Raw genomic sequence first — 23,391 nt, forward strand, 5'->3', positions numbered from 1 at the left:
ACACATTTACTTAAAGATTTCTTACATTTTTCTATATTTTCTTGTGCATTTATTTATATTTTGTACTTTACGTGATCTTTTTCTCTTTGTATTTGGTATTAATGTGACCAAGCAGTTGTGACAAAACTTTGAAACATTTGTAAAATTGACCATGTCAGTGTCTTTATTCTTTTCGATTCTTTCTAGCATGAGAATTTGATCTACCCAGCAGAAGGCTGTTTGTTATGCTGATTATCTGATTTTGCAAGACAATTACTTAAAAAATAAGTATTTCATAGTGGTTTTAGACTTTAGGCTCCCACTCTTTGTCCTTTTGCTCTTTCCAACTCAATCAGCAGCTTATGATAACATACAGTAAGCTTTTAAAATCAATTACATGTTGTAAAGTTGGTTTTAGATAGATAGATAGATAGATCACTTTATTAATCCCAGAGGGAAAGTCAAAATTAGGTTTACGGCACTCAGTATTCCCTGGCGGTCTCCCATCTAGGTACTGACGGAGCCCAATCTTGCTTAGCTTCTGAGATCGGACGAGATCAGGCGTTCTCAAGGTGGTGCGGCCGTAAGCCCAGCACAAACCTGAGTTTCAGGGCTAAAAACTCAAATTTATGTTGTTTTCCTGCTGGAACATTTAACCACATCCAAGATTTAAGAGTTTGGAGGTTATCATTATTCTTTATTATTCCATCCACTGTCTGGAACTCACCAGTTGTATTCGCAGCAAAACAACTACATAATTTTATTGTTGGTGTTTTAAAAATATGACAAAATCTAGTGGACAAGCTGTTAATGTTTACTTTGAGTCCAATATCCAACACACAGAACATGGTAAATTAATAAATCAATTATATTGATGGTTTATTGTAACAAATCCAACAAATATTACAATACAGAACATGTCCATTACAATACAGCTGCTCATTATGCTCTATGGGCTTTAATAGCAGTGGATCTTCAGATAACACACGATTCATGAAAACGTAACATTTTAAATCAGCAAAACACAATTACAAGTCATTTTATATGAAACCTCTGTAAAAGAAATACTTTATTATGTATCTTTTGAATTTCTATCCACATCTGATTAGTAAAAAACCACTACAGACACAGTGGATTGGCAATAGCTGGAAAAAACACGGGAGTTTTCCTTTAAAGCTGAGGCACAAGTTCTGAAATCCTCCAAGTTCTTTATCTCAGGCCTTTGCGTTTCAGCAGAGTCTTCTTCTTTAAATCAGACAGCTTCTTCTTCCTCTTGCTGGATTTGGGCTCTGGAGCTTCATACTCCACCTGATCTGGTTTCTCCTCCGCCGGTGTGACGAACACATCGTCCGTCACATCCTGCTTCACGACTTCCTTCGTCTCGTTTCTTTTCTCCAGCCGAATCTGCTTCACCATCTGCCTCTCCTTCAGCTTGGCGGACGTGTTTAATCGTGCCATGCGCCGACACTGCACAAAAACAAAAGGAGACATGCACGAGTTAGTACAAAACAAAGACTGCTTTTGGAAAAACCCCTTCCTACAAAATACCTTCTCTACTGCTAACAATGCCTTAAGAACTGCTTACCAAGTTGGGTGACTGGTAATGAGGGTTCTCATAAAGCGTCGGGCCACCAAAGCTGCCCTGGAAAATTTTGATCACGTTGAGGACGAAGCGTGGACCAATTTCTACCAACGAAGCATCTTCTTCTATAATCTGTAACACACACACACACACACAGATCAGCATCAGTAAAAATAAGGAATTTAAAGCATCCACAACAAACTTCTGTGTGACGAAGTTAAAATTGTTTTTAAAAGTAAAAATGTTAAGCTTTAAAACAGAACCTCATGCTGTTATAAATAAATACTAATAATTAAAACCCCTCAACAGGTCTGTGAATTTTATAAGGATTATAAAGGTTAAATGTTTGTTACCTGGTAATTTCTAAACCATATTCTGTTGTCTGCGATTGTGAAGGTAAACACGTGATCCACGAACGGCTGGCTCTTAGGGTGGTACTGTGGGGTCGAGAAAGTCTGCAGAGAGCAACATAACATTAATAGTAATAACACTATTATTATAAATAATAATACTAATATTTGTTATAGGATAATTAAGCATGTGAAGTGTGCTGTACCTGAGTGAAGAGTTCTTTCAGCAGAGCATAATGAGGTTCCTTGTCGAATTTCTACAGAATCAAAGTAAAAACATGTGTTGTCGTGTTGTCATGATCATTATAACTGCATGACATAATAAAAACAACATTAATAATAATAATAATAATGATAATTGTTTCCCTACAGGATCGAATGAAAGCAGAGGTCTGGATCCTTTTAAGCAATTCCCCGTCATTTTCAGCTCAGCAAGAGTGTGTACTGAAAAACATACAGCAGTCATTAAGATTGGCACAATAAATGTAGACAATAGAGCATTAAGAAAAAAAAAAGGACTTGACATTCAGTTATGACGTTATATTTTATTATACAGTGCAGACTCACCATTCTGAACCAGGAACTTGGCTGAAGGACCATGAGGAACGTTGGAAACCCTGAAAAAATAAAAAAAGTGAAGGAAGATCAGAATCAAGCTTTGAAATGATTGTGTGATTTTAATCTCAACTCTGGCTTCTCTTCAACCTCTTTTCATTTGCACTGTAACCATCAGTCCAATACAATAGTTTTCAATTGCACAAGAGTACTTATGAAAGTAAGAGGAGCTTGCTGGAGGTGAGGCAGTAACGGTATGCTACACCAGACACTAAGAGCAAATACGCTACCATAAATGTAATCAATAGTTGTCCTGCTGAGGCTGTTATCGTCTGGCCCCGTTTTTCATGATGAAGCTTAAATAAACTCTACTGCAGTTGGGGTTTAAATATGACGCTTGTATTTTTACACTCAAATGGCAGTTGTTTGGCCAATCAACAGTGTGCATCCATACAGCACGCTTGGTTACAAGTAGGGGTCACTTGGCAGTGGAAACAATCACTAAACGTGGGATCATGAATTTAAAAGCAGACTTTTTAAAAGTGCACTATACTGTACTGTGTGGTGGACGTCACCACTATTTATTGTGTCTTTTGCCACCAATTATATGCTATTTTTCTACTTTTTCACCTCCATTAAACCTGATGAGCAAAATACATCCATTGTAGAAACAGATTCATGAATTGGGCTATGATGAGCTATTTTTCTCTTTTGGCTTGTACATCATGTGTAACTGCATGGCTTTTCCTAAATCTAAAGGTACCACGTGATTCCTTTTCGGTTCCAGGAATTCTCTGCCGAAAAACTCTGCACTACTAGTTTCTGGACCCCAACGATCCCCACTTGCAGCTCTTTGGATATGTTCGTGTTCATGCACCAACTTCAGGACTAATCAAAAATATCGCCTCACCACATGTACAGATCCTTTTTCTTCTTCGCCTCGAAGAAGATGCACTTGTTACAGTTCTTGATTTCACACACCTGAACGGAGACACGGTCACGTCGGCGATCAACCGGAGCAATGAAGTAACATCAATCCACACAGGAAGAGAAAAGGTAAGAAATGAAAGGAAAAAAATATCTTACCTCGTTCACCACAAACAGTTTGTCTTTCCGGTCCATCTTGGTATCTGCAGAGGGAAAAGTAAAGAAATATAGCAGAGCTGCGAAACTAAAATATGTTTCTAGATGTCTGTGGAAACATCTTGATGATGAATATGTGATGTGGTTCGCTTTGCTGTATCCTATTTGATAACCCAGATTTTTTCTGGCCATGAGTTTCACATCCATAGAAATACTTGGTTATCGAAGCAATGACCGGATACCCAAACAACAACAAAACCTCAACATGACCAGTGTGAATCTAGACGTTAACAGCTACCTGCTTTAGAGTGAGGCATCATGGTCTTGATGTCCTGCATCAGATGCCGTGTTCTGAAGTTGATGCCTCGGGAGGAGAAAACCAGAACTCGTTCTTTGTTTTTCCACTTGCCCTGGAACACAAGAGATCAGAAACATGTTTATAAATGAAATAAATAATGAAAATAAACAAATGTAATGAAAATGCATTTATACCGAATGAAAATATTTAGACTTTTATCGTGCTGGTTGAAATTAAAAACCTCCGAAAGGTTTCAGAGACAAAGTTGTAATGTAATTATGTGATAGATAGATAGTGTTATAGACAGATAGATAGATAGATAGATAGATAGATAGATAGATAGATAGATAGATAGATATTATTATAGATAGATATTATTATAGATAGATAGTATTATAGATAGTATTATAAATAGATAGATAAATATTATAGATAGATAGATATTAAAGATAGATAGTATTATAGACAGACAGACAGAAAGATAGACAGATATACATATACATACAGATAAACAGACATATGTAGATAGATAGATAAATAGTATTAGATATGGAGTAAATAATAATAATAGGTAATAACAAATTAGGAGATTAGATAATAAAGTAAAGTCTGTGTATAAGTGGTGTAAGTTCTAGAGCTTGCATGTTTAAGGTACCGGACTAATAATCAGAGGGTTGCTGGTTCTTGTCCCACTGCTGGCAGGCTGGCACTGGACCCCTGAGCAGGGCCATTATCCGTTATATCTTGGATTGTATTTAGTTACGATTATAAGTCGATTCTGTTAGATGTTTTAGATGTAGGTTTATTACATGTAATACATTTCTACTGTGGTTCCAATAATATCAGCCACAGAAACAGAACAGCTGCAGGAATCATGAAACTCTCAGGACATGGAATGAATCTTCTATACACACATTTAGAACTGATTTCATTTATACTGAAACATGGAATTAAAATCAAATAAATCAGAATCAGATGCATGGATCAGATCTCAATAAGATAAAGCTGAACATTAAACTTGTTACCATAGAAACCGGAGCCGGCACTTTGATCTCATTAGTCGCTTCATGTTCAGCTGCTGATTTTTCTACAAATTTAACTTTCTTCTTCAGCCCCGATCCTCCTCCAACACGTTTTCTCTTAGCAGCCATCTTACCACAACGCTACACGTGAATCCAAGAGGAAGTAGAAACACCGACATCAAAACAAGCTGCAGCGGAGACATGAAGCTACAGCGCCGCCTAGTGGCTGACTGACCGACCTGCAGGTATTCATTCATTCATTATTCACTTATTCACTTATTCACTCTCTGGATGGATGGATGGACAGAATTTGTTGGTTTATTAGGATTTTAACGTCATGTTTTACACTTTTGGTTACATTCATGACAGGAACGGTAGTCACTCATTACACAAGGTTCATCAGTTCACAAGGTTATATCGAACACAGTCGTGGACAATTTTGTATCTCCAGTTCACCTCACTTGCATGTCTTTGGACTGTGGGAGAAAACCGGAGCTCCCGGAGGAAACCCACACAGACACGGGGAGAACATGCAAACTCCACACAGAAACGACCCAAACAGCCCCACCTGGGGATCGAACCCAGGACCTTGTAGCTTGGGGTAACTCAGTTCCACTTTTCACCCCACTACGACGCCCCTGATAGATAGTATTATAGATGGATATATAGACAGACAGGCAGACAGACAGACAGACAGACAGACAGACAGATAGATAGATAGATAGATAGATAGATAGATAGATAGATAGATAGATAAACAGCCTAGCGGTTAGGGTACTGGACTAGTAATTAAAAGGTTGCTGGTTCAAGCCCCATCACTGCCAGGTTGTCACTGCTGGGTCCTTGACCAAGGCTCTTAACTCTCAATTACTTAGACAGTATACTGTCACAGTACTGTAAGACAGACAGATAGATAGACAGACAGACAGACGGACGGACGGACGGGACAGACAGACAGACAGACAGACAGACAGATAGATAGATAGATAGATCAATTTATTCATCCTAAAGGGAAAGTCAAGCATTACAGCAGCTCAAGGTACACTAGAAAAAAATATTAAGTAAGTAAATATTACTGTACAATACTTGTAGGTAATAAATATAATATAGATCTGTAATATGTAAAATAATAGACAGTTATAAAAGCTCTTATCCGTTACTTTGTCTCTAAATCTTTTTACCTGTGCTGTTCCTCTAATAAACCTAATCTTTCTAATTTTGTCCATCCTCATCACTCCCAACGAGAGTCTCAGAAAAAACTCTGTAATAAACTCTCAGGAACCTTTAACGTGAAATAAATTGAAATTAAATTCAAAGTTTTGTATGTCATTCTCGTCAACAGGCTAATAGTTCTGTCCTTTTAATTGTTTATATATATATATATATATATATATATTTATTTAATTTTGCTTAAGTCTATTACAACATTACAACAATACAATACACTGGTATTTCACGTTCATTCTATTTTTCTAAAGCTTTTATATTGCACAAAAACTGCACCTTTTAAGCCATAATGTGAACTGCACATGCTGATGTTTACAGGTATGAATGTTTGTGTATTTTTCGAAATAAAGAAAACTAATTCCTAGTATGTGTGAGCACACTTGGCCAATAAAGCCCGATTCTGAGTTTGGAGTCGGTCTCGGGCTTTTATTTTGAAATGTGTCCCAGCGCACTTGATGTGTGTTGGTGTGGGTGTGGCTGGATTCACACTGATCGTCCTGATAACTGCTGCTGTGTGGAAGCCTGAGCGAGCAGATAAACTATTTCACTTCACTTCACTTCACTTCTACTGCTGGACGTTTGGAAATCGGATTAATAGAGAGAATGTCGCTGCTGGGTGGAATGTGTCGCTTTATTCAGGGTAAGAGAAAAGGGTTTAGTTCTGAAGGACATCCAGCTGTTTCAAACTTACAGTCATCTGCAGGGAATCATACAGCTGTGATCTAATAATCTAATAATGCATGTGTGTGTGTGTGTGACAGTCTAATCATGTATTCATGTAATAATCTAATAATCTAATCATGCATTTTAACTGTATTGAGGTTAAATCATGTAATCATGACATCAGGCTGTCAGTTAAAGCTGGTTTGAATGAATCCACCTGCTTGTTTTGTTATTATTTTTATGGAATATTTGTGCATTTAACACCTTAACACCCCTGTTATTGATGCAATGGTGCTGTTTAATATCAGACAAACTGTTAAAATGAAACTAACACCATGCACAGAAGTTTTAATGTATTAAACCCACCATTCATTCTCCACATGTTCTGTCTGCACCATGTATAACATGTTTTAGGCTTTATTATTAGTTTTTGCATGCTTGTATGTTTGCACATTGCATGTTTATTCTTGGTCCTGGTGCTTTTCGTGCTGCTCGGTGATCCCACTGCTGTAAATGATCAATAATCATCGATTTTGCAGTGATGTTACACAACAGTGCAGAAGTTGTATAATCCACTCCTGCCGCCTAGTGTCCAAACACTGTTACTGCAGTTCATCTCAAATACAAACAAGCACTGACAAGGACGAGTTTTATAGTGTATTTTGGATCTACTGTACAGTATATTTAACGTTTTAGGTCGCCCACTAACCGCTTTATCCTGGTCAGGGTCGCGGTTAGGCCTGTCCTTGGTAAGAACACACCTTGGATAAGGGCAGCACCTTACCTGTGGGCATCACAGATTGACCTGTTCACTTACTTATTTACACTTGGTAGAGATTTAGAGCAGCCAATCCACCTTCTGCATGCCATTGGATCTATATTTAACGTTTTAGGTCACTCGCTAATTGCTTTATCCTGGTCAGGGTCGCGGTTGGGTCAGTGCAAGGTAGGAACACACCTTGGATAGGGGCAGCACTCCAGATTCACCTGTTCGCTTGCTTATTCACACCTGGTAGAGGTTTGGAGCAGCCGATGTGCCTTGTGAATGCCTCTGAGAGGTGTGGTCAGAAGGAGAACATGCAAAACGTTATACAGCCAGTCCTCAAGGTCAGCAATGTAGCTCTTTTAAAAAGCCACTCAAGCCACAGTGTCTATCTATATTAATGACTTTTCTTATGATAAGAGACATTATTTTTTATTTAAGACTTATTTGCAAATCTATCTTGGCCTGTATCTAGGATAAACACAGTACTAAATACTGAATGTTTCATTAAACCCTGTGTGTGTATGCTTATGTAATGTAATGCCTTGTGCACATTCCAAAAAAGTTGGGACAGGTGTTTATATGGCTTAAGAGTCTTGTATAAAAACATAACAGTAGCAATTTGGTAGTAGTGGGTTTGAACCAGCAACCTTTTGATCACAAATCCAGTACTTCAACTGCCTCTCAGTGCACATTTACATTTAATTTTAATCTAAAGCATCTTACACATACAGTGCAGGCACCTCTTGGTTCAAGGTCTGGCTCAGGGGCCCAACAGGAACCCCCACCAAGTGTGTTACATCAGCTTTTCTTTTAACGCTGTTCTGTAAACGTTTAGGAACTGAGGACACCAAGCAGGGACGTCCCTAAAAACATGGACTACCTGACTTTTATATATACCATCTTTTCCTTTAACACACACACACACACACACACACACACACACACACACACACACACACACACACACACACAGTCAGATTTAGTTACTCTGCAGTTAGCTTTAACCATTCTCAGATGATTAAGTCCAGACTTTATTGCTCTTGTCGCTCAAATCATTTGGTTTTTAAATTTCAGTCTCCAGGACCACAGGCGGCAGCTTCGGTTGGTGTGTCGGTGCTTCCCTCAGACGCCGATCAAAAGCGAGTGCTGCGGCCTTAGCCAGTTCCCCCAGTCCTGAAGCACAAGAAAACAGGTACAAATACAAAAAAAAAGAGTTGTCACAAACTGTTAAGAAGAACATACTAAAGTAAAGTAAATACATCAATTTATCACCAATTGCAAAGTTTCAGTGCATATCCAGTTCATATTTATTGTTGCATGGATAGCCAATCACTTCATGGTCATGTGTCCACATACTTTCGACAGCTTTTGACATTCAGCCACAGATGAAGAATGTCTTTATTCGTCATGTATATTTATATATGTGGATGTTTCGAGTATTTCTGTGTCAGAACTGAGAAAACTGATCAATGTCTGTCGGGCCCCTGGTCAGGCCAGTAGCACCACTGAGATTTGAACTCAAGTGCTCCAGCTTTTTGCATTGTAATCCCAGACATGGAACGTTATATCATGGGACCTGCAAGCTTAGGCCGGACCGGGTCAGCAGAGACCAGCCGCCACAGCCGCCACACACCAGAATCTAGTGCATTATAAGCTTTAGTGGGAGTAATTACACGCCTATAATCGCTTTGGTTTGTCCAAACTCCCTAAGAAGCTGCAAATCCTAATAAATCTGAGCTTAATCCACTGAAATATGTGTGTTGCAGAAAACCCAAGACTGGAATCCTCATGCTGAACATGGGAGGGCCGGAGAAGCTGGAAGACGTTCATGACTTCCTGCTCAGACTTTTCCTGGACACGGATCTGATGCGGCTTCCTGTGCAAAAGTAAAAACGTGCAGAAATAATCGTGCTCACAATAAACGAGCAGAATAAATGTAGTAATGATGATGATGATCATGAGTGTGTGATGTGTTTGGCAGTAAGCTGGGCCCGTTCATAGCTAAGCGGCGCACGCCGAAGATCCAGGAGCAGTACAGCAAGATCGGGGGAGGATCTCCCATTAAAGCCTGGACCACCATGCAGGGCGAGGGAATGGTCAAGCTCCTGGATGAGATGTGTCCGGACAGTGGTGAGCACTGACCAATACACGTATTGTAATAAAGGTTTATAAATGTTTATAACGACAGCTGAGCTGAGATTAATGGAGCTGTGGTCCGTTCTATACCAACGTGCACCACGCCCACAGGAAAATAGTCCCTAATACTGACCTGTCAGGGTTTAGTTCTAGTCCTAATCTACCTCACCTGTTCCAGGCGATCAAGGTATCCGAATAAATCACCTGACTGGTTTTTTGCCTGCATTCCATACCAATGTCTGATTCTGATCGGCCCTTATTTAATCCCTGTGTTATTTATTTATTTTCTGAATTTTTTCCCATTTAACTCCCAATTTAGTCATTTCCAATTCCCTATTCATGCATACAAACCCTTTAATATGACCGAATTAAAGCAATCGAGCAAAGAAGCAATTCCACAGACTGATCTCCAATTATCAGGAGTGTTTGGCTGCACAACTAGTTATCAGGTTAAGATGGCATGACTTTCTCACAATGCTGATGTAGGTGTTTCATAATCGTCTTCCTTAAATGGTACAAATAGTCATTTAGAAACTATGAGGCTCGGGTGACCGCGCGACTGGACGTTATGCTTTATGCCATAAGGAAGGTGGTGATAAGACGCTGGGTGTAGCTCCCACGCCCCTCTGTTCAACCCATTCACTCCTAGAGATAAAACTGATGGAAGGGGACGAGGGCGCTCGCTGAATTAGCTCGAAGAATGTCGATGAAGTGCAAGGACATAAAAGTCCCAAATCCTTTTACTTACTCACAAACACAAACATGGTGGACTCCTGTGTTAAACAATATGTTCTACACTGCTCGTTTATCTGGTCCGCAGCGCCGCACAAGTTCTACATCGGCTTCCGCTACGTGAACCCGATGACCGAAGAGGCCATCGAGCAGATGGAGAAGGACGGGGTGGAGAGAGCTGTAGCGTTTACCCAGTATCCCCAGTATAGCTGCTCGACGACAGGTACACGCTCACACACACGGCTTCAACTGAGCAGTTTGGCCAGAAATGAATTTTTGTATTGGGACGCCCCTTCTAATGATTGAATTCATGTGTTTCAGCTACATCAGGTGCTAACAGGTGTAATAAATCAATAATATAAAAGAAAATGATGTGCTTCTGGCTTTGCAGCAACAGTTTAGGGAAGGCCCTTTCCTGATTCCTGTTCCAGCATGACCCCTGTGCCCAAAGCAAGATCTATAAAGACATTAAGAAAAGCTCGGTGTCTAAATCCCTTTGGTCATATAGTTATGAACAGATATTATGTAGGTGATGGAACGTTCTCAGTATCAGGTGCAGCAGTGTTGTTGGGATTTTTGAATACTGTTTAAACCTACTGGCCTTTTTATTAGGAACACATGTATTCATGTAGAGGGCAAGCCGTAGCCTTAGTTTGTAGAGGGCAAGCCGTAGCCTTAGTTTGTAGAGGGCAAGCCGTAGCCTAGTGGTTAAGGTACTGGACTAGTAACCAGAAGGTTGCTGGTTCAAGCCTCACCACTGCCAGGTTGCTGCTGTTGGGCCCTTAAACAAGGCCCTTAACCCTCAATTGCTAAGATTGTATTCTGTCACAGTACTGTAAGTCGCTTTGGATATACGTGTCGAATGTAAGTGTTTTTTAATCAGTGGACACTTTCTGACCACAGGACGTGGTTGGCTTTATATTTTTGGTTAGCTTTGAAACAGCTGTTTAAAAATCCCAACAACTTTGCTGCACCTAATAAACCTTATAAAGCAGTAATAATACCAGTACAACACACACTACCACCCCAAATGTGTAAATATTGGACTTTATTTGCCTTCACTTCTGTCCTTTACTGATTTATTTTCTCTTAGGACTGGAAAATATAGATCTTATATAAATCTGTATTCCAGTCACCTCAGTGGTTCCCAAACTTTCTTTGCAGTACCCCCAACCCAAAATCCGACACACACCTACACGTGTTTTGCTTCCAAACTACTTTAGAATTTATTTTAAACATTGTTATATGTACAAAACTGCAACTTCTTATTGAACAGAACAAAACAAAGTCATTTATGTTGCTGAGAAAGTAAAATGTGTGTGTATGAGTCTTTATATTCTGTGTGTGTGTGTGTGTGTGTGTGTGTGTGTGTGTGTGTGTGTGTGTGTGTGTGTGTGTGTGTGTGTGTGTGTGAGGCAGGCAGCAGCCTGAACGCCATCTACAGATATTACACTAACAAAGGACTCAGGCCGAAGATGCGCTGGAGTGTGATTGATAGGTGGCCAACACACCCTCTGCTCATCGAGGTGAGATTTATTGTTGTTGTTTGCTTGTTTGTTTGGCTCAGGCTGTGGTGGGGCTTTAACTGGCAACCTTCTGATTACTGGTCCAGTACCTTATCCACAGAAAACGATATGAGATAGATATGAGTTCTGTGTGCTTCGGTGGTGCAGTGGTTCAATGCCCGCTGGACTCTGGTCACTGCGGTGCCACTGGACGGGCCGGGCCCTGGACACGCACCCTTGGCCACGTCTGAGGAAGAAAAGGCTGGATGGAGGTCGTACCTGCCTCAGCGGCGAGGATCCCTGTGTCAGACCTTGTCCCTCTCCCTAGGCGCCCGGCCGGCTGATAGCAGAGCTGAGATTCGAACCCATGAGCTCGAGATCTCAGCACTTGTGTACTCGTGTGCTGCTCGATTTTATTCCTGATTATTAATGTTATAATTTTTCTCCTCCTAGTGTTTCGCTCAGCACGTGCTGAAGGAGCTGGAGAAGTTTCCTCCTGAGAAGAGGGACGACGTGGTCATTCTGTTCTCCGCTCACTCGCTCCCCATGTCTGTGAGTAGCCGAGCCTGCTAGGGTTTAAAACGTACAATTTAAATTAAAGTTGTTCTTACTGCTGCAAATACAGCGTTAGTGCACTAGATGGACCCCTGAGCAGAGCCCTTAACCCTTAATTGTCTGGCCAAGGAGCCGGCACAAGCGGTGGAGGACTACAGAGGGCGTAGTGTGTTCCTCTGTACACGTTCGGGACGTCTGTAAACGTCTGCCAACTAGGCTGACTTTTAAAAGCCCTGGGTCCAAAAAAATGGGTCACAGAGAAAAATAATAATAATTAAAATGACTAGATGGCTAAAAGTATTTGGACACCTGATTATGAGCTTCTTCTCTCGAGACTGGGGCGTATGCTCATGTTTTTAACCGTGTGTAGGTGGTGAACAGGGGAGACCCGTACCCCCAGGAGGTTGGTGCTACCGTACAGAGGGTCATGGACAGATTAGGCCACTGTAACCCGTACCGCCTGGTCTGGCAGTCCAAGGTAAGAACAGATCAGATTTAATGTTTAATTAATTGTGTACTGTTGTTAATTAGTAAGGGTCGTGTGCAGACGTGAAATCCAGTTCGAATTACTGGTCGTACTGGGAATTTCTGTCCAAGGGAAGCAGATTAGAACTCAAACTTGGACCCTCAAGTGACCCAGCAGTCCAGTATGCCAGTCCAGGGACCTGTAGACCACAGTGACCTGGGTTCAAGTCCCTGCAGTGCCATCAGCCTAGCTGACCTTGTCTAAGCTACCACTGCCCATAGTTGGTTAAAGTATTGGACTAGTAATCAGGAGGTTCCCAGTTCAAGCCCCAGTTCCCAGTTCAGGACCCTTAACCATCAATTGCTTGAACTGTCACTCTGTGCTGCAAATGTAGAAAGAAATGTAATGTCAATGAGAAAGGGAACAGTGCAACAGCGACTCCTGCTGTCTGGCCAAGGAGCTGGCGCAAGTGGTGGAGGAATACAGAGGGCGTAGTGTGTTCCTTTGTTCACATTAGGGCCGTCTGTAAAAGTCTGCCAGTTAGTCCTGGAAAAAAGGCACAAACACGAAATACACAAAAAACTTGTACATGAATGCCCTCTTGTGAAGGCTTTATGAAACATCTTGTAAGCCGCAGTGAGACCAGATGCCACTATTTTCATTAATTAAGTTTATTTTGTTTTGTTTTGATGCATCGTTTGTGCTGCTGTAAAGAACAGGTTGGCAGCTTTACTCATTACTAATGCTAACGTTATTCCTAAGTGTTCCTTGTGTGTGTGTGTGTTTAGGTGGGCCCGATGCCGTGGTTGGGGCCACAGACAGACGAGGTGATTAAGGGTTTGTGTCAGAGAGGCAAGAAGAACCTCTTGCTGGTGCCCATCGCCTTCACCAGTGACCACATCGAAACTCTGCACGAGCTCGATATCGAGTACTCGCAGATCCTCGGGGAGGAGGTGTGTGTGTTTGATTTTATCCGCTACCGTAGTCCCTTCAAAATCAGCCAACTACAGCCCAAATCCAAAAGTTATTCGAGGGAAAAGTGTAAACCTGGCAACACCGGTGATCACAAAGTCTTTGGACGCGGTCAGGGTGCTGGTTTGAGCGATCGGATCTCAGAAAAGCGTTTGACCCCGTTTACACCGGTAATTAGTGCTGAGCTCTTGTGATCCGATCACTCGAAACTCATCGATTAATCCGGATAGACGGAGAAAAAGAGAGACAGACGGAGAAATAAATAAATAAAGTGTGTGTGTGTGTGAGGGGGTGCGGGTGGCGGGGGTGTTTTTTAGGCTGGTCCATCTGGAGCCACCGGACACTGAGACACAGATCTATCAGGGTGGATCTAACACACCCTCCACCCGTCGATCCGTCTATCTCTGCTCACCACACCAACGCTGCGGGTCACACGGGTGACACCAAGGCGTGTCGTAAACCTCTCACAGGGTCACGTTTACACCAATAACACAAGCATGGAAGACACCATGAATTACGATCAGATTAAACAAAGCATATGTATAAAATAAAATTATTTGTAACAACAATCATAACAAGTGAAAAGCACAAAGAAAGCGATTAGAATTCATCAGACTTCATGACAGTCTGTGGTAGAGTAAAGTCCAGTCGTCCATATCCAGCAGGAACGGCGTTGCCGGCACGGCAGCCCCAAACATGCAGGGTTCAACCTCAGGTGGGTCAAAAGGTTCCGGTCAGAACCGCTTCGGGATAAAAAACAGAAGACGTAGTCTAAATCTGACCTATATAACAAGATATCCAAAGGCGCCTGGGTGGCACGGTGGTAGATTACGCTAGCCCACTACCGCTGGGATCCAGGGATCGAATCCACAGTGCTGCTATCAGTCGGTCGGGCATCTACATACAGACATGATTGGCTGTGTCTGAGAGGGCTGTCTGAGGCCCTTGCTTCCTGTCTGGATGTGTGATTCTGGTGAAATTGGACCCGCCGCAACACTGACCAGGATAAAGGGGTGGTAGAAAAACATCAAGGGCTTAGAAGGGTTTGATGGTGTTCAAGCTGACGCTTGTGTGCTGTGTTGGTTTATGCTATAATGCTGAGGCTGAACATAATCGTGTGTGTGTGTGTGTGTGTTTTCTAGTGCGGGGTGGAGAACATTAAAAGGGCGGAGTCTCTCAATGGCAATCCTCTGTTTTTCAAGGTAAGGTGATGAATCTATAGAATCTATAGGGTGGTACAGCTGATGGTGTGGGTGCCACACAGTGAAGTGGGTACCTGGGAATTGGCTTTATTGTACATTGTCGAATCTCAGCCCTGCTACAGGCCTTCCCCCCCCCCCCCCCCCCCCCCCCAGTGGGCACAATCGTCAGTGCAGACAGTGCAGCAGACAAATTCGGCCTATAGTCTGCTGGGTGGGAAAACACTGGACTTTGGGGTCTTCGAGGCTGTGTAAGGAACTGTGGTTAGTAGCCTGACGTACCTGTACAGAAGTGGAGGAACGTGGAGATCAGCACGTACACCATCAGGGTCTCCAGCAGAGAAAGAGTAATTGGCTATGACTAAATTGGGAGATTCCAGTGCTGTTTAAGTGCTAGAATAGCTAGGGTTTGGCTTGATTAGCTTTTACGATGCTCAGAATTATGCTATATGGACAAGTTTTGGGACCCATCATGCATCCTGTCGTTTTCTCCTTTGTTGCTCACTTGCTGGTCCAGGTAGAAAATTGTGGCTGCAGCCTGGTCCAAAATGTTCTCACATTTCCCCCCTCTCTCTCTCTCTCTCTCTCTCTCTCTCTCTCTCTCTCTCTCTCTCTCTCTTCTCTCTTCTCTCTCTCTCTCTTCTCTCTCTCTCTTTTTCTCTTTCTCTCTCTCTTTCTCTTTCTCTCTCTCTTTCTCTCTCCTAGGCCTTAGCTGAGCTGGTCCAGGACCACCTGAGGTCGAACCAGCCCTGTTCTCGACAGCTCACCCTGCGATGCCCCCTGTGCATGAATCCCACCTGCGGCCAGACCAAGGCCTTTTTCGCCGACCAGGAGCTCTGACCTTTCACCTACCGCACCTCTAGTGCCTGAACTTCATCCTGACTTCATCACTCACCTGAATAAATGAATAAAAACGATAAAAAAAAGTACAAATGATGAAATAAACTGAACCTGAAACGAATAGCCCGTGAGACAGGGCGGGGCTTCCATGTTATCGTAACGTCCTGTTGATAATAATGATAATAATAATAATAGTCGATTCAGAACTCTACACGGCATTTTGCACTCAGTGCGTCAGGAGATCAGAGCTCGTTCTTGTTTTCTACTTCCATGGAATGTTTAAAAGTGCCTGCGTCCACTCGGTGAAAGCCAGAACGTCTTCTGACCAAGAAGGAAAAAAAATATTTAATAAAATAAAAATGGATGGATGAATATCCAGCTAAATATTTACGAATTTCACTCTTCTTTGTCTGTTTAGAAAGTGGTGTAGCATAGGTCAATGTTATTTTATAAAAGAATTATTGTAGAAATTATATCAGCTATTTAAAAACATTTATTTTAAGATTAGAGTAGCTTTGATCTTTCCTTAATTCTTAGCTACATCCTTTTGTTTATAAAAAAATCACATAAATTAGAAGCATCAGAATTAAACTTAGGACTTAAAATGCATTGTTGCATTGTTGAAATGCTGTGTAATTACTGCAGAACAGCTCGTTTTACTAAGCAAAGACTCTCGTCGTGTTTTCCTTGTATTCTGGGGATCCCATCCAACTTGGCAGCGCCACCTAGAAGCCAGAACTGCGAACATAACGTGCCTTTTTGTTCTCATATGAAGTGCTTTACATTGTGTTAACGACATATTCAATTATTCAATAATTCAATAAAAGTTAATTTAAAGTTAGTTCAAATCTAATTAAGCCTAATTTGTGCAGCTATTATTTAATAATGGTTTGATTTGTTTAATAAACAGTGAGTACGGTGATTGAGTGTATGGTTTGTTTTGTTCCTTAAGCCTTCCTTTGGTCATCCGTCCAGGGTGTTTCCTCCTTTTTGTGCCCAGGGTGCCCAGGGTGGTTTCTGACCCAATAAACCCTGGATTACAGAGTTTCTCATAAGGGCTCTGTTATTTTTATTAATTCAGACTGCTTTTTTATTATTATTATTATTGTTGTTGTTGTTTCTGTCTAATTTAAAGCTCTGAATTATTCTTTTGCTTTTCACTGTGTCGTTACAGGGTATTTTATAATAGTAGAGCCAGTGTGGAATAGTTTATTTATGGGTGCAAAGAAAACCATCGTGTCTGAAACCAACATGGACATTCCTCTAGCACACCAGCACCGAGATTCTGAACTCCTCCGTTCGTTGCCACTGGTCGGCTGGGCGCCATCTATCGGGCATAATTGGCAGTGCCTGCAGGGAGGGAATGACCGGAATATGTGGGCGGGGTCTTCAAATGCTGTGTAAGGACCCTGATTAGCAGATAGAGAGGCGCCTGTGCAGAGTGCATGGGTGGAAAAGGGTTCCGTTAAGGGCTGCACGTGGGTCGGAGGAGGCGTGAGCAACAATATACCCACCTAAATGCTGCACATTTCCCTTTTGGTGTAAAAAAAACAAATAAAATGAATGAAAAGAAATGAAATGAATCCCACATTAAATAAATACATGAATAATACAAATAAAGAAAGTATCCTGACATAAATACATTTGGCTGGAAAATTCCGAACCTGGCAACTTTGTAGTGACGTCAACCAGGCGAGGTGAATAGCGCCAGCGCCCTCTGCTGTTTGAAGTGAATATTGATTTGAGTCGTTACACATGTGAATCGATTTTTAACTGTCTTGTAGTGCATCGTTACATCCCTAATCATTACTGTGCCTTTCCAACCAGACTGTCAGTCCCTGCATCTGAAAAGAATCTTCATACCATACTAATCGACCTCATAAAGAAATTGGCTGTTATCATGGTGAGAGCTAGCGTTCACATTGTTGGCATGTTTAATAAGATGGCAGGATCATGTGTTGATTGGGTTTGTAGCTCATACACTTACAAAAGATGTAAATTCTATTATATTATAAAAACTTTATTAAATTTGAACCGTACAGTCTGAAGCTGAAGGTTTTGATGCCACTATATAAATACTGCATCTTTTTTTTGTGGAGTAAATCTGTTGTTAGACAATAATGGAGCAGGAAAGCACAAATTAATTTCAGCCTGAATCGTACATTTTTGTCATTCTGCTTCTCTCTGGCTCTCGCTCCGTCTCCCCCGTAGCGTATCAGAGCTACTTTTGATTAGGCCGAGAGAAATTGGTTGTCCAGGACCCAATAACTTTTCAGCTCAGTGTGTGTATGTGTGTGTGTGTGTGTGTGTGTGTGTGTGCGAGGGATGCTCTGGGGGCCAGCGGGAGCCTCCTGGTAATTGAAAAGCGAGGACACCGGCTCTGTGAGCACCATGACCTCTAATTGAGAGGGGAGTGATTGATTTCTCCAGCGTGAGAGAAACACAGCGAGTGAAGAATAGGGGGGCGGCGCTGTGCTAACCGAGGGAGGATTGAAAAATGAAAGCGTGAGCGTTTTCTCAAGGGGCGCGCAAGACCGAGTGGGTCGAGGACTGGAACAGACAGAGCTGGTTACAGGGTTTTCGCTCCCTCGATGCTCTTTGTGTTAAAAACAGTTTCTGTGTTTGAACATATTTTAAAAGCATCATGTTTTTACCACAATTTTACCTAAAAATGTATTGTATTAAATAGGAGGTTTGGTGTAAAATCTAATTAATACAATTTACACCTTACCCTAAATGTCCCATGTTTAAGTAATAGAAGCTTCCAACAGAAACCATCGATAGAAACCAAATATACAACCAGTTTTGTTTTCTTTATTTTATATATTTTCACTTGAATTAACCCACTATTAAAATACACTGATCATCCATAACATTAAAACCACCTCTACACTCACTGTTTATTTTCTCAGCTCCACTTACCGTAAAGAAGCACTTTGTAGTTCTACAATTACTGAATGTAGTCCATCTGTTTCTCTGCATGCTTTGTTACCCCACTTTCATGCTGTTCTTCAATGGTCAGGACCCCCACAGGATTATTTAGGTGGTGGATCATTCGTGTTAGTTTTTAAACACCCCACTGTCACTGCTGGATTGAGAATAGTCCACCAACCAAAAAACATCCAGCCAACAGCGCCCCGTGGGCAGCGTCCTGTGACCACTGATGGAGGTCTAGAAGATGACCGACTCAAACAGCAGCAATAGATGAGCGATCGTCTCTGACTTTACATCTACAAGGTGGACCAACTAGGTAGGAGTGTCTAATAGAGTGGACAGTGAGTGGACACGGTATTTAAAAACTCAAGCAGTGCAGCACAACACACACTAACACACCAGCACCATGTCAGTGTCACTGCAGTGCTGAGAATGATCCACCACCTAAATAATACCTGCTCTGTGGTGGTCCTGTGGGGGTCCTGACCATTGAAGAACAGCATGAAAGCAGGATAAAAAAGTATGTAGAGGAACAGATGGACTACAGTCAGTAATTGTAGAACTACAAAGTGCTTCTATATGGTAAGTGGAGCTGATAAAATGGACAGTGAGTGTAGAAACAAGGAGGTGGTGTTAATGTTAACGTATTGGAATTACCAGTTAGTGTTTAAATCCTATACAGAGTTGCTTTGGAACATCACAAATAACGCTGATCTATCACTGTTTATTTCTGGCTTCATTCCTCTGATGGTTAGATTAAAAAAAATATCTATATTTGGCCTTTTTCTCCGGGCGTCGGCCTCACTCGGATGAAAGCTGTCAACCTTGGCTCTGATTAGTGTGTAGCTCTCGATGGAGGTGTGGGACTTGGAGCACGGCCATATTTCTTAATGCCATGCCTTATCAGCACTCTCCCATCTCCCTCGCTGGTAATGGGAAGCCAAAGGTCAGCCGATAAGAACCGGCCACCAGGGCCAGTTGCCTCAGCAACCGAGGAGAGAGCGCCGGACAGAAATCAAACGGTAGGTACTCGAAAACCGGCGGAGAGGCTGCGGAGATCCGTATCGGTATGCTGCTGAGGGATGAAGAGGAGAGGGTCGTGGATGGGCATCCTACCGCTGGCAGATCGGACGGACGTGGGGTTCCTGAGACTTCAATCCTTTTAGATTATAAAGACAAGTGGACAAAATTACAGAAACAGGGAATAAAGAGGGAGTCTGAATCTAAAGTGACCATCCTAATCTTGTATTAGCAACAATAGAGTTCTCACAATGACCTTTATTGGTATCTGGGCAATGACAAGAAGTAAAATTACCTTTTTTACAGTTTATTCCCATAATTTCTATATCCTGACTAATTTGAAAAACAAATAAATAATGTTTATGCTGGTGTCTTGGGCCTTTGGATAAAAAAACAAATAGTCTACAGGTAAACAACGCTGAACACATAAATGTTTATAGAATATTATAGAATGCTGAGGTAATTATGTACTTAAATAAAAAAGCCATTCCATAAACAATGGAACACAGACAGCTTTTATAACCTGAAGCACCATTAAGGGAACGTTCTTGTAACATCGTACCGTTAGCTTTAGGGGTACAAGACAGTGTCTCGGGTCTTAACCAAAAACCAAGCTCACCTGACACAACAGATCAAGCCCGTAATCGGCTAAATTAAAACTGACCGCTCAATTAGCTCCTCAGATTGGTTGGAAATTGGTAGAATCCAGTTTACACCAATTAGATGGAGGAGATTGTGAACATGTTCCTCAAGCAGGCCGAACATGCTCTTGTTTGCCCTTGAAATCTTCTGTACTTGTTTCCTATCAGCCTGCAGTCACTTAAGTTCATTTCCAGCACTGAAGTCAATGGACCCACGATTCCTAGAGACCACAAAGCGACGACAGATGAGGCGAGAGTTCATGTTCATGTTTAGTTTAATATTGTTTAAATGATAAATGGGTAGTACGGTCCATCAAACATTGGTTCATCTGGTACAAGTAGAGTCTGTTACGAGGAGTCTCGGGTTAGCTAAATAAGCTGTAGCTTAGCTTAGCTGGGTTGACATCAAGCGTTATTAAACCAAAGATTGACCCAGAGTTAAGGAACACTTGAGGACTTCTTGGCACCCCAAAGTATGGATTTTAAAATTGTTTTATTTTGACAACATAGCTTACATTTACATTTTAGGGTTGAGAGCCTTGCTCAGGGGCCCAACAGTGACATCTGGGCAGTGGTGGAGCTTGAACCAACAACCTTTTGACTACTAGTCAAGTACCTTGACCACTCTGCTACCACTGCCTCCAATTAAATGCCTCAATGTGATAGCTCCCATAGTTTGGTCAACAGTTGACTTCGGCGACCGTATGGAATCAAACCCCCGGTCTCCGGATGACAGGACGAACCCATCAAGGCTGCGGATCCTCAATTTAGTAAAGGTGGAAAGAGAAAACATGGAAATCTCTTGATGTGAATGAATCAAAGCTGTTTATTTGATATTAATAGCAGAATTTACAGCACTACCATCTGATGATAGTGAGAATAAAAACAAGAGGTACAAAAGGAAAAACAAAGAGAGAAAGAAAAGCCGGATGCAGACAGATCACTAACGCGCTTCGCGACGCTCAAGCGTAATGTGGTAAACAGCCGAGTCAGACGGCACACAGACACACAAACGGGACGTTTTTATTCTTTCTTCGGAGGACGAGGACTACGACGGATGTTCTTTTTAGACTTTAAAGTGCCCAATATATCGAGAAAGCTCCAATGTGATGCTGCACGTCTTGGAAACATGTAACACTGATACACATGATCTTATTCTTCATGACACTTTACTCAAACACGGATAGTAATACTGCAAAAATGAGGCAACAATCAGAGATCCTAACAGAGTGTAAGATTTTCATACATTAAGAAAAATAAAGGGAAAGAAAATCCTTGTTAAGAACATAATTAATTAATGCACACCTCAGTTGCATCAGTATTCCAGAATTTACTAGGAAGTCGGCCTCGTCATCTGGGAAACATTAATAATAATAGTTTGTTTTAGTCAGGAAAAAAATCAAGCGTAAAAGTACATAAAATATAACGTGGAATTACGTGCTCACAAGACAGTGGAATTATTTTCTTTATACAGTAAGAAGTGGCACCGAAATAATCAAACCTGGGCACTGAAGACATATTTCTAACAGAATTTGACATTACAGAGTAAAACGTTTAAAGAAAATCATGTAAACACACAACAGTGGACTTGTGAGTTTGTTCATTTGGTTTGTTGTTTGTGTCATTAACTCATTCATTCATTTTCCATCTAGCACATCAGACACCCAAACCCAGAACACTCAAGTGTTTACAAAAATGATTAAATACAACAACATTAACATTAACTTTAACAGGAAGTTTGAGGAATGAAGAGAAAATACTGTCTGTGGAGTCAATACTGGAACCCGAGGTGCAGCAGTGTTAATACATGTTGGTTGGTAAAAACTATTTAAAATAAACAGTATTAAAGTATTATTTTAATAAGCAATTAGTTTGAATTCAGTATAAGGTACTGATTTTGTTCCTGTGGCTTTCTAACGCTTATTAGTTTCATTTCTAGTTTAGTTTAAGCACAGTTACTAACTTTGGTTTCTAGATACTTTGGTCCCGAGCCTTGAGCTATTGAAAAATAAAACCAAATATGTGATTATTGCAAAGCTGGTTGTATGTGTGAGTTGGGGGAAGCGGGGGGAAGCGGGAGGGCACGGATGTTTTAACATAAATTCGGGTCGTAACATAAATTGGGGGCTCGTCCGGGATTTCGCACCCCAAAGCGAGAATCATACCCCTAGACCTGTCGTGTTTGTACGTTATGCTCTATTTTACTTATTATCTGGAAGACCAATAATCACTCAGGGTTTATTCATTGTTTACATTTAGTTCCCGGATCTTTAAAACCTTTAAAAAATAATTTCACTTCTATATGGTCAACTGTTTATCTTTGGAATGGTTGCTGTAATCTCTCACTGGTTCTTTATTTATGGATTCCATTTATCACACAGTAAAGCAGAGCGGTTTATGATTGGCTGTGCACATACAGTATATGGGTCAACGATGTGATTTCTTTCTTTAAGATAATTTAATAAATAAATACAGGTATCAAAATATTGTACAATTAATCATACATAGAGGGAATTTAGAGCAGTCAATCCACCTTTTATGTCTTTTTTGGAAGTGGCAGGAACCCAAATAGCCCCCAAAAAAAACCTTTATAACTGAAAAACATGCAAAACTCCTCACAGGCATAAACCAGAGACAGGGTAAAACCCAGATCTTAATGCATTTAATAGCTGGTGTTTTACAATGGAGACAGTTATTTATTTATTAGGATTTTAACGTCATATTTTACACACTTTGGTTACATTCATGACAGGAACGGTAGTTACTCATTTCACAAGATTTATCAGGTCACAAGTTTAATGTCAAACACAGTCATCTCCAATTCACGTCTTTGGACTGTGGGAGGAAACCCACACAGACACGGGGA

General features: G+C 41.2%; 2 protein-coding genes and 1 pseudogene across 3 annotated transcripts; 1 reads left to right on the forward strand and 2 right to left on the reverse strand.

Annotated features, from left to right (window-relative positions):
- Window positions 1-449: 449 nt before the first annotated feature.
- Window positions 450-568, reverse strand: LOC134330985 (5S ribosomal RNA; annotated as a pseudogene).
- A 261-nt stretch (window positions 569-829) lies between these two features.
- On the reverse strand, window positions 830-5,011 carry bxdc2 (brix domain containing 2). The gene is made up of 10 exons (XM_063011506.1): window positions 4,873-5,011; window positions 3,848-3,959; window positions 3,553-3,596; window positions 3,377-3,447; window positions 2,479-2,528; window positions 2,282-2,355; window positions 2,118-2,168; window positions 1,915-2,016; window positions 1,565-1,693; window positions 830-1,446 (listed from the first exon to the last, which is right to left on the reverse strand). Exons 1-10 carry the CDS (start codon window positions 4,996-4,998, stop codon window positions 1,189-1,191), a joined length of 1,017 nt encoding a protein of 338 aa, XP_062867576.1. The 5' UTR covers window positions 4,999-5,011; the 3' UTR covers window positions 830-1,188.
- Window positions 5,012-5,073: 62 nt separating this feature from the next.
- fech (ferrochelatase) lies at window positions 5,074-16,852 on the forward strand. Of its 2 annotated transcripts, none has more exons than XM_063011504.1 (11): window positions 5,074-5,114; window positions 8,600-8,717; window positions 9,292-9,411; window positions 9,507-9,655; window positions 10,482-10,616; window positions 11,813-11,919; window positions 12,352-12,450; window positions 12,824-12,931; window positions 13,708-13,872; window positions 15,034-15,093; window positions 15,796-16,852. In XM_063011504.1, exons 3-11 carry the CDS (start codon window positions 9,314-9,316, stop codon window positions 15,928-15,930), a joined length of 1,056 nt encoding a protein of 351 aa, XP_062867574.1. In that variant the 5' UTR covers window positions 5,074-5,114; window positions 8,600-8,717; window positions 9,292-9,313; the 3' UTR covers window positions 15,931-16,852. The 2 variants fall into 2 exon arrangements, with proteins under 2 accessions (XP_062867574.1, XP_062867573.1); XM_063011503.1 differs by lacking the exon at window positions 5,074-5,114 and adding an exon at window positions 6,615-6,736.
- Window positions 16,853-23,391: the final 6,539 nt, after the last annotated feature.

Source organism: Trichomycterus rosablanca, chromosome 16 (genome assembly GCF_030014385.1).
Source record: "Trichomycterus rosablanca isolate fTriRos1 chromosome 16, fTriRos1.hap1, whole genome shotgun sequence".
Classification (NCBI taxonomy): Eukaryota; Metazoa; Chordata; class Actinopteri; order Siluriformes; family Trichomycteridae; genus Trichomycterus; species Trichomycterus rosablanca.